Source organism: Lagopus leucura, unplaced genomic scaffold, assembly GCF_019238085.1.
Source record: "Lagopus leucura isolate 7727_CA_CO unplaced genomic scaffold, USGS_WTPT01 34534-0_obj-0_obj, whole genome shotgun sequence".
Taxonomy (NCBI): Eukaryota; Metazoa; Chordata; class Aves; order Galliformes; family Phasianidae; genus Lagopus; species Lagopus leucura.
Window position 1 is genome coordinate 1 of NW_024963154.1, and position 11,857 is coordinate 11,857.

General features: G+C 49.1%; 1 protein-coding gene and 1 pseudogene across 1 annotated transcript; one reads left to right on the plus strand and one right to left on the minus strand.

Annotated features, from left to right (window-relative positions):
• Nucleotides 1-6,270: 6,270 nt before the first annotated feature.
• Nucleotides 6,271-7,093, plus strand: LOC122191007 (annotated as a pseudogene).
• Nucleotides 7,094-8,676: 1,583 nt separating this feature from the next.
• Nucleotides 8,677-9,453, minus strand: LOC122191008 (feather beta keratin-like). Its single transcript, XM_042891201.1, is given in 2 exon segments — nucleotides 8,677-9,018; nucleotides 9,355-9,453. Coding segments are annotated over 2 exon segments (426 nt in total). The 3' UTR covers nucleotides 8,677-8,691.
• Between the last annotated feature and the right edge of the window lie 2,404 nt (nucleotides 9,454-11,857).

The following is an 11,857-nucleotide window of genomic DNA, read 5'->3' on the forward strand; positions in this document are numbered from 1 at the left end:
GGGAGAGAAAACGCAGGGTGATGGGCCCAGGTGAGGAAAACAGTGGCAAACACCTATGCGATAAAGTTAATTTTCTAAGTATAACATCAGAAGGTGAGATAATACAATAGAATACAGTACGACTGCAATTAAATCCAACAAAATGAGAGTTTGCAAAACCAAAGCCCTTCCTGTAATGCTGTAGCCTGGAAAAACAAGGGAGCAGTGATAGGAGAGAGCGCAGCTGTGTGACTCCCAGTCTCTTTTTGCTTTTCCTCCACCAAGCAGAAAGCAGAAGCGGAAGAATGAAGTCTCCTGGCAGTTACAGTTCATTCTTCTCTTCTGTGACCAAGTGACCAGAAATACCCCACGCAATCAAAAGAGTGTAGAGTACCTGGTAAGACAAAAATACTGAACCCAATAATACCCCGTCCTGCTAACAGGTCATTTTCAAGTAGGGGCAGTCCTTCTCCACAGGCCTCCTCTCACTGTGTTCTCTCAGACTGTGGACAGACCTGGGATTGCAATCACCCAAGTGCAGTATACCTTGCACGTGACCTACATGAATTTCAAATGGGCTGATTTTCATGCCTGTCTTGGTCCCTAAGGATGCCATCAATTACCTCTGTCCCATCCCATGCCCCATTCACCTTAGTCCAGTTGGCAAATTTCCTGAGGGTACAATCAACCACACCATCTACGTCACAGCTAGAAGCTGCTTTCTCCAGTCCTGGAGGGTGGTGCACTTTCCGTCTCATCAGGTGGCCTCCAATGTGCTCTGCTCCTACAGTCGGAGGGTTTTTGCTCCCCCGACCCCTGCCTACAGGTTCAAGGATGTGAGAGACCTGGGATGCCTGATTATCAAGGAAGGCCAGGGCAAAGAACTTGCTGAGTATCGCTGCCTTAACAATGTCAGTTGAAGACTCGTCACCATTCTCACTTATCTGAGGTAGGACGTTCTACTTCAGCTGTGTCTTCTGACCAGGGAACCTCTAGAATCTCATTGTTTTATTTATCACACCTCTCAACAAGTTCACCTCCACCTGAGCCCCGGCAGTCATGATTGCATCTCTGCACATCTGGACAGCAGGCCTGCAGACTTCCTAGGCCACTCATCCCAGCTTCCACTGGCTATACCTTTCCTCATTATCCCCAGTTTGACCATCCAGTCCTTGCTCAGCCATACTGGTCTCCGTCCTTCCCTGCATCATTTCTGTCCCTTTGGGAGGGAGAGCTCTTCTGCTCTCAGAGAGGTGTCCTTAAAGGACTGCCTGCTCTGCTCAGTTCCTGTGTCCCTAAGGACAGCCTCCCAGAATACCTCCATTCACATGGGATGCAGACAGGGAATAGGAGAGGTGACATCGATAACTTAACTTCTTCACTAGGAGGATTTTGACATAATCAAGAGCAGGGGGAACTGGGAAAATGTGGTTCTGTAGACGCATCACAACAGATCTCGGTTTTGAATGCAGGTGACGCCAGCCCAGAAGCAGCTACAGGACATTGCCCTGAAGCAAGCGGCACGTGGGTTATTTACACGTAGAAGGTTTTGGTGCCAGGGTGAGAGCAGGAGCTGGCACCCAGGCCAGGGCCAGGCCCAAGAGGGGCCTGGCTGAAGGCTCCACACAGTGGCTACAGCGCACCAAGCCAGGAGGCCAACAGAAGGCCAGGCCGGACACCGGCTCTCATTGGTCAAGAAGCCCAGTCCCGTGACTTCTTACCAAACTTTCAGCTAGAATAATTAATGTCACTGTGTGGCCTGCTTCAGGCTGGACCCATGAGACATTCAGCCTTCAGTGAAGGCCTCATCTGGAGCAGCCTTTTGCCAGCTCTGCTGCATTTGTCCCTGTGCATTTGCAGACCTCCCGTTATCCACATGGTCTGGCCAGGCTCTGTGGAAGTCCTGGACAGTCGCTGAATGGAGTTTTCTGCCATTTAACTGACACGTCTTGCCTGGGCTTGAGCCATTCTACCACTTCTCACCTCAGCTCTGACGGATGCTTCTCGGATAGAATTAACTGACATCTAAAACTGATGTCTGACTTGATTTGGCGGACTTTCTCTTGGGTGTACTTTCTCCTCTTGATAATGGTCAAATTGTTCTGGATACCAGAATACACAAAAATTTGAAGCTAGTCCAAAAGGCAAATGAAGAAAGAAACACTTGCTGGAATAGTGTTATGGGAGCTTACCCTGTCAGGACAGACAGAAGTGCCGGCCTGGCTTCTCTGACAACGTGGCCAAAGTCTTCCAATACTCTCTTCCATTTATTCTTCCTATCTCTTTCCTTTGTTGTTTTCTTCTTATCCCCAGAACTCTCTGTGAAGTCCCCTGAAAACAACTGAGTGACCTAGTATCGTCTCTGGTTTGATGAGCAGTTAGATGGATACTCTGTGGCAGCTCTGCCATGAGGAAAGGGCAACAGATTATTGTCTGCTCCTGCTGCTCCCTGCATTCAGGGTCTCCACGTGGACTGACATTATTTCTCTCTTTAGACTCATTAAACATTTGATGAAACTCTTATTGTGTCCTTCTGTGCTTAACTTCTTCTTCTTTTTAAACTGATCAGGTGAGGAAACAACTACTTTGAAGAAATTAGCATAGATCCATCACTCCCCTGGGCACTGGAAGGTGGGGCACACTGTAGACATTCATCCTTCAGTCAAGGCCATGTCTAGATCTGTCTTGCACCTGCTGCATGCAGGCAGCTGCTGCAAGCCTTTTTGCAGTTCTTCAAGATAAGGTACATGCTTTTTAAGTCTTAAATGGAAGACCTAGCAGAGCAGACATACGTTGTCAGCATCAGTATCTCCAGTGTCTTCAAGCTTCTCAGTACATCTTCCTTCTCTGTGCAGCCTCTCTGAGTACCACACAATGTCATTAACATATACAGGAATATTAGGATATGCTTCTGTCTGCATGCTGGATTTGTGCAAATGGTGGGTGCAGATTTTTTGAGAATTCCATTCATATTTTTGTGAGCTGGTGCTCAGGCTGCAGCCCATGACCTTTTCCTGTGGCCAGCTTCCTGGAGCTGCAGCAGTACTGGCTGATCTGTGCGGTGGCTCATCCTGCTCTGACCTGTGTTGGGCACAGCCATTGTACCAGGGCTCAGCAACACTGTATACTCCATCCCATCCTGTTCCATTCTGCTGCCCTCCTGCCTACCCTTCTTGCCGCATGGTGGCTGGGGATGCTGCATGCAGGCAGCTGCTCTCTCCTTCACCAAAGGAGCTTTCATAGCTCTTCCCCAGCTCTCTGCACACATGCCTATCATGAGCAGTAGGATGGGAAGAGAACAGCTTTCAGCAGACAAAGCCCATGAAGAGGTGCCCAGCACTCACATTCCAGACCAGATTCCTCTAGCTTCTGCTATACTTCTGTTTAGAATCCCTCAGCCCTGCTGCCTGGGTGCTCTGGTCATGACAAGGTGGGTCAAGAGCTGGCCATGGGCTTATATCCCCCCACGATATAGTACATCCTATTCCCCAAAGGATGCTTGGAAGAATCCCAGGTTCTCTGGGAAGTACAGATCTGTGCAGAGCTGCAAGAGTTCCCCTGTGCAAAAGCCTCATACTATTCCCTCAGCCTTTTCTCCTGCTCCACCGGGAGCTTGTGTGTATCTATGTATGTTCACCTGTTCCATCAACACAGAGAAAGACAGATAACATCTTTACAGCAAAGTCTTCTGTTGTAACTTGCCCTGCAGCCTAAGCACAAAGTCCCATATCCAGGGGAGCTCCAGCAAAGTCTTTGTTGGTAGTCTGTGGGCAGATAGGAGCATTACTGATATTTCTCAGGAATGCGACCTATAAATCTTCATCTTTGATTCTTCTTCTTCTTCTCTTCCACTGCCAAGAACTGGATGTCCATGACACAAAAGGTTTCAACCCAACTCTTTAATTTTCATTGTCACCCATACCACTATCCTAGCAGCTGTTTCTTTCTTCCTTTGCATTTTAGAGTTATTGCCTTCTCAGTTTTGTGGATTCTGCCATTCAGAAGCATTTTGCCAGCATCAGGAAGAAGGAAAGGAATAAAATCAAGCTTTTAGGGAAGCTTTTAGGGAAGAGCCTAGGAGCAACATTCAAGGGTGAACCTGCTAGCTCAGCTGAAGTGCATCTACACTAATGCACTCAGCATGAGTAATACATATGAGGAGCTTGAAACCATGGTGTGACAAGAGAAACATGGCTTGGTTGTTATCTCTGAAGTGTGGTGGGATTGTTCTTGTGACTGGAATGCTGCAATGGAGGGCAGATGACTGGAAGCTTGTCCATGTGACAACCTTCTATAAGAAATGTTGGAAGAAGGATCTGGGTAACTACAGATCTCTCAGCCTGACCTTGGTATGGTCAGGGAAGGTCAAGAAAAAGATTATTTTGACTGTGACCATGTTGCATGTGCCAGCATGGGCTCAAAAAAGGCAGGTTCTGCTCCTGATCTCCTTCTATGACCAGCTGACCAGCCAAGTGGATGAGATGCAGTCTACCTAGAAAGGCCTTTGACACTGTCTTCCACAGTATTTTCCCACAGAAGAAGGCAGCCAATGGCTTGGAGAAGTGTACTATTCCCTGGGTTAAAAAAAAAAAAAAACTGGCTGGAGGGTGGGACCCAGAGAATAGTGGTGAATGGAGCTAAATCCAGCTGACGATTGGTCACAAGTGGTGTTCCCAAGGAGTCAGTACTGGGGCCTGCTCTGTTAAATATATTTGTTATATGGATGAGGGGATGGATTGCACCCACAGTAAGTTTGCAAATGATACTGAGTTGGGGGAAGTGTTCAATTGCCTGTGAGTAGAAAGGTCCTACAGAGGGAATGTAAGAGGATGGATCTAAGGGCTGAGGCTATTTGTATGAGTATTAACAAGACCAAGTGCTGAGTCCTGCACTCTGGCCACAAAAACCCCCTGTGTCACTACAGGCTGGCGATGGAGTGGCTGGAAAACTAAGTGGACAAAAAGGATCTGCTAGTATTGCTTGACACATGACTGAACACAAGCCAGAAGAGTGTTCAGCTGGCCAAGAAGCTGGCATCCTGGCTTATTTCAGAAAGAGTGTAGCCAGCAGGATGAGGGAAGTGATTGTTCCTATGTACTCAGCAATGATGGGGCTGTACCTAGAGTACTGTGTTCCATTTTGGGCCCCTCCCTACAAGAAAAACATTGAAGCCCTGGAATGCACTCAAAGAAGGGCAACAGAACTGGTAAAGTACCTGGAGCACAAGTCTTACCAGGAGCAACTGTGGGAACTGGAACTGTTTAGTCTGGAGAAAAGGAGGCTCAGGAAAGACCTTATTGCTCTTTACAACTGCCTTAAAAGAAGCTGTAGTGAGGTGAGGATTGGCCTCTTCTCCTATGTAACTAGCAGTAACATAGTGGCTTTAAGTTGCTTGAGGTGTTAGGAAAACTTCTGCTACAATAAGCTTGCTCAATCATCTTTATTAAAAAAAGAGACAGAGGAGAGACTTCAGTCTCTTCATTCAAATAAAGGGAGACTCTGCTGGGACAGAGAGATCCCATACCCCTGTGGGATCTCTCGAAGTATTGGGGTACACAGCCCCTCTTTTATCCCTGTAGTCTGACACTGGAAGGCCCTTTCCCATTCACCAAAGTACTTGGGGTTCACATCATTCTCTGTTCACCTATCAATGCTCATCCACCCCCAGCAGCTGCTCCCCTTCATTTCCTTTGTTTATGCATACATTATAATCTGGATTCAGAGTTTGTTGTTTCACCAAACTAGGACTATATTTGTATCCTGTAAATTCTATCAATCTTTTTTCTCTCCAGTAAACAAGATTTACTTGCAGGTGCTAAGCTAGCATGTCCTGCCATATGCTTGCAAAATAAGTTGGTTTAACCAGATCCTTCTGACCAAAACATTTCTTCTAACCTCTATCTTGTTTTGAAGGAACCCCAATCCTTACTTTGTTCTTTCCAAATTTTATTTGCAGGGACTCTTTATCTTTGTTTTTCCTTCACAGGGAAGGTTCAGGTTGCAACTGGGAAAAAATTATTCTCAGGAAAGGTAGTGACTTGTTGGAACAGGCTGCCAAGGCAAGCGACGGAGTCTCTGTCCCTGTAGGATCCCAAGAAAAAGATGCTTAGCTCCCAGCAACCCGCGCCCCGCTACCCACACACACACTGGCGCCCAGCACTGGCAGCGCTGAGCAAGCCCGAGTGACGCTGCCGCAGGGCGCAGCCCCGGGGCGGAGCTGGCGGCGGCGGCGGGGAGGAGGTGGCGCGGGCGGAGCAGAGCCGGGGCTGGCGGGGGCAGCGGAGCGGCGGGATGCGGCAGTGCCGGGCCGCGGAGCTGGCGGGGCTGGCCGCGGTGCTCCTAGGTGCGCGGGGCTGCCGCCGGCGGGGCCGGACTGCGGGGGCTGGCGCCGGCCTCGCCTCTGTCTCTCCGGCTTCTTTCAGATCTCTCGCCACTCTCTAGTCCCGACTGCTTCCTGCCCAATCTACCTATCCCTTCAGACCGGCCTCTCTCCCTGCGCTGTTCCATTCCTTTAAAAATCACTCCCCTCGCTGCTGCCTTTTGCTCTCATTCCATTCACCTCCTGGATTGGATCCCTGTAACATTAGGAGGAAAGGGATTTTCTGACTTTGTTTATTCTTTTCATCTCGGCAGCGGCTGTGAGCAGAGCCCAGGTGCAGCAGGAGCCTTCGGCAGAGACCAGCGAGGGCACCGGCATCAATTCAACATCACCTGCTTACACCCCAACATACAAGCCAGCTACATCCACTGGTACCGTCAGCTCCCGGGCCGAGCCCCCGCATTCCTCGTCAGCGCTTTTAAAGGCTCCAAGCAGGTGCCGGACCCGGAGGGGCAGCTGTGGGTGTCGGCAGACCGCCGCTCCAGCGCCCTGTGTCTCGCCCCGCCCCGGCTTGGGGACGCGGCGCTGTATTACTGCGCCGTGGGCGCACGGAAGCGAAGCCGGGGCTGCGGCCGGGCACGAACCGCTTGGGGCGGGGCGGGGGCACAGTGCCGTCCGGGCCCGCAGGGGGCGCTGCCTGCATGGCCGCCAAACTCCATCCTGACCTGGGTGCGCCGCCCCCGCCCTGAGCTCTCGACAGAAATGAGCACTGCACCCGCAGCAGTGATTCACTGAGGCCAATGTGAGATAGCTATGTTTGAGGTGAGCAAGATGGCATAAATGACAACACAAGCTGTGTTGTACACTCCCAGAGACCGGAAAGTTCTACTCCATCTTCTATCCTTTCCTCATTTCCCAGTGATGCAGATGAGAGCAGTAGGAGCCCTGTTCCTAAGAGTCTGTAGAGTGGCATCCCCCATGGCCTCACACTCATGGCTTTTCCTGTGAGCACAGCAGAGGTTGTGTTCTCCATTTCCAGAAACTGTGGAGGCAGTTAAGGATGGAAACACCTCAAGGCAAAAGCCAATATCCTCTTGCTCTGCAGTAACCAGGGATATCTTCTTCAACTGCAAGGTAAGGTGCACGAGTGAGGAGCCTCTGCAATGCATTGGAATTTCCTATTTTTTCTAGGAATGGAAAAGGTTATCCTTAAACACTCATACCCACGGGAGCAGAGCCATTTTTTCTGGAAAGCTCTGGAGGCCATACACTGTGTGAAGTAATATCAAATGCTCAAACTGAGATGGAGAAATCTTTAATGAATATTTAAAGAGGAAAATGAGTTCACTTCAAGAAAAGGGGCAGGTATGTAAGTAGATAGAGGAATAGAAGAAAAGATGTGAGCGAGATACTTAGAAAGCCCAGGCTTGGTTCATCCCTTAAGTATTTTCTAGAGTAGTTGAGGGTGGTCAGGTATTCGAAAAGCTGTGGCTTAAAGATTCCTTCTTGATACAGCACCGTGTTCGTGGTTCATGGATGAATTTCTCCAGGACCAGGGCCAGTGGCTCCAGCAGGGCGGGCACCTTCTGCCACAGGAGCAGCTGTCCAAGCCGGAGTCAGCAGGATGTCTTGCACCTCGCACAGTATCCCACACAGTAATAGCTTTTCCTCTAGGCAGAAAGCAGGTTGTGATATTCCTTTTCAGGAACTTAGAGTGTAGTTGTGGGCAGAAACACTGCAAGGCAAAGGCCAATAGCCACTTGCTCTGCCATAGACAGGGGTATCTTCTTCAGCTGCAGGGGACAGTGACCAAGAAAGCAGTGTATCACATCATGCCGTTCTTCTGGGAATGGAGAAGGATCTCCTTAACCTCTCATCTTTTACCTGCCAGGAGCAAAGCCATGCTCTCTCGGCAGTTCTGGAGGCCATAGGCAGTGGAAAGTAACATCAAACGCTCAAATGAGATGCAGAAATCTTTAATGAATGTTTACAGAGGAAAACGAGTTCACCCTCAGAGGAGGCTTCACAGTGCAGGATTTGCCTGATCCCATGTTTAAGTTCAAAGACTGAGTTCATGCAAGACATACACCTTATTTTCCAACAGTGGATGAGATCGTTCTGGGGAACCTCACATGTCAGAGGGGCATAGGGGAAGAAAAGAAAAATGAAGAAAGAAAAAAGAAAAACTGGAGAAGGAGGTAGGTAGGTGAGGAGAGGTACAGAAGCAGAGGCATGAGCCAGCTTTACTGGAAGCCCAGGCATGCCTCTTCCTGCCAGTACTTCCTAGAGTAGCTGAGGATGGTCAGGTAATCTGAATGCAGGGGCTTGAAGATGTCTTGTTGATCCAGCACCACGTTCCTGTTTTCTGGAGAATTTCTCCGGGACCAGCGGCTTCAGCAGGGCGGGCACCTTCTGCCACAGGAGCGGCTGCCCAAGCCGGACAAGTCAAAGCCCCCCGAGGTGATGGGCACGCCCTCAGAGCTGAGGATGCGGCCAACAGCAGCGGAGGTGGAGGAGCCCACAACGGTGTTCTGCGGGAAGGAGCTGAGGATGGGTCCGGGCAGGGTCACCACCACGGGAGAGGGCTCAATGACGATGGTGGAGGGCTGGCACTGCCTGACACAGGGCTCATTGCAGCTGCTGGCCAGAGGGGTCGGGCCGCAGGGCCGGCATGGCACACACTGGGTGTAGCAGGACATGTCTTGGGACTGCTGGTGCACCTGGAAGAGAGGGATAGAATGTAGAAGGAAATGAGAATATGTGAGGGGCAGCCTGAATAGCCTCTCACAAAGGAGCCAAGGAAACTGATAAGGATGGAGAAGGCGGCTTGGGACAGCAGGTCACATCTCTTCATTGTGCCATCGCCCTACAAAGAGCAGTGTGACCCAGGGAGACTCTTACAGGCTGTATAAATCTAAAGCCATGTGAGCTGTTCCAACCATTCTCTATGCCCACCTTGCCCCCTCCATGGTCTCCCATAGCAAGAACCTCCACTATCTGATTGAATGACTCTTGAGGCATAATCTGAGTTTGCAAGAGGAGGAGAGAGGGCTTACCTGGTTCCCAATGAGAAGGAGACAAGAGAAGAGGATGGCAGAGCTGGGATCTGGGCTGCCTTTTATACTGGTCCTTCATTGCTTCAAGCCAAGAGGCATCACTGGAACAGGCAATAATTTTATGACAAGCACACAGTGAATGCAAGCCATCCCTGCTGTTTTGGTTTCCTGTGCTGCTTTTTCATTTCCAGATTTTTCCTGTGTCCATTCTCCAATGAAGGATTCTTTGAAGTGCTGCAATGAAAGGCCCAAAGATTTGTAGGGCAGGATTGCACTGGTGAGGCAGATGACTCAGCTTTAGTGCTGGATGGGTCCAGAGCATGCAAGTGACATCAACCTACATGAGCTACATGAGGATGTGCCTGGTCCTTCTCTTTCTCTTCCTCCTCATCTCGCTCAGATGGCCATTTGATTTGGCTTTCCATGTTTGAGTTTTCTGCTGGGATTTAACCCTATCGCATGTAGCATTGTCCTCTGGAAAACTTTTTGATTGTTTCAATTTGTGCATTCTCTGTGCAATCTGCCAGCTCACAAGAAATATCACAAAATCATAGAATAATTTGTGTAGGAAGAGTCCTGAAAAATAATATAGCTCCAAAGACTTCTACAAATAGGGATTCTTTCCATTCTATGTGGGTGGTTAGACTGGATGACCTTGGAAGTCTTTCCCAACCTTGGTGATTCTATGATTCTATAACTAAGGATTTATTCCTCAGCTTTAAGAGATCCACCCTTCAGTGCCTAGGGGGCTGATGGAGTGCAAAGTTGTTCTCCAAGGCCATCTCTGTGCAGGTTTATATGCCACATGGGGATAAACTCAAGGCTGGAGCAAAGTGGAAGCCTCCAGTGTGGGAAATAGCTAGAGAAGAAACTCATAGCCTATTAATATCAGAGTTTTTACAGTGCATCCATCTACCAGGCACAAAACTGGAAAGGCAACTACTTCAGTTCAGACTGTAGGTGTATCTAAAAGAGATCTCTGAGGAAAAAAGACTGGAAAGAGTTGTGAATATAAGAATGAGCAGAAGAGGATAAAGGTAGACACTGGCTGTGTTGTCAGAGATGCCAGAGAAGCCACTTTCTTTCAAGTGCCATCATCCAACCCACCATTTTTCCACTGAATGGACCATTCATCAAATCCACATCTCTCCATTCCCCCTCACATCCTCACCTTATCCCCTGCCAACAGAGATTGCCTTTTGTTCTAGGCAAAATGAGACTCTTATCAAAAGCATCATGTGAAGGCAGAGGTTGGGATGTAGAAAAATGTTATGACTTTGAAGAGAGAAATTATCTCCTTTTGAGAGAACCCTGTCAGTGCAGGCAGTACCAGGAGCTGACAGAAGCTTGTGCCCATCATCTATTGCAGACATGCCACTGAGGACCTATTTGGCTCCACAGACAGAGAGCAGCCAAAACCCCCCATATTAGCTTTTAGGATCTTAAGGACTGCAGGGACAGAAGACAGGGAAGGGGGGAGAGAGTGTAGAAGACAGGGAAATTAGGCTTTGATCATGTTTTCAGAGAGCCCTTGCTGCCCTCCTTTAGAAGAGAGCACTGGGCATACAGCCTTTCTGACACAGTGGCCAGAATCTCAGTCCTCAGTCCAGCATCATCTTCTGGGTTCCCAGGGGACCTGGCCTGAGATCTTGTAAGTCACTTTAGCACAGCAGGGAACCATCTGCTGCAGCAGCATCTGGAAATGCAAGGGAACTCACAGTACCCACAGCTGACGGGAAATCCATCATAGTTGAAGATCTGCCAACAGCAGCAGAGGTGGAGGATCTCACAGTGGTGCTCTGTTGGAAGGAGCTGTCAATGGTGTCGGGCCAGACCACCATCACAGGAGTGACCAGCAGGGTCAGGGCTCAAGGCCAACATGACAGGTACTGGACATGGCAGGGATGACATGGATAAGGGCGGATGTACCTGGGAGAGACTGCAGGGAGAAAGCAGAGCACAGGGACACGTAAGGAGCAGTTCATCACACTCTCAAGAGCACACCAATGAACAAACTTGGTTGGCTGGAAGAATCACAGATTCATAGAACTGTAGGGGTAGGAAGGGACATCTGGACATCATCTACTCCAATTGCTATGCTAAGGTAGGTTCCCCAGATGAGCTCAAACAGGAAAAAATCCAGGTGGGTTTTGAATGTCTTCAGAGAAGGAGATTCCAAAACCTCTCTGGGCAGCCTGCTCCAGTGCTCTGCTTTCACACACATGTTCAGATGGAGCTTCCTGTTCCCACCTGTTTTGTCACTAAAAAGAGCCTCGCCCCACCCTCTTTATATCTACCCTTCAGATATTTACAACCATTGCTAAGGTCTCCTCTTAGTCTTCTCTTGGATGAACAGTCCCAATACTTCCAGCCTTTACACCTATGGAAAAAATTCACAGTTCTATAAAACTGCATGAAGGGTCAAAATGTTGTCTTCACTTTATGCAGGTGTGATATGAAAACACTGGCCAGATAGAACAAGGCTGCTGTTTCTCTCTCAGTG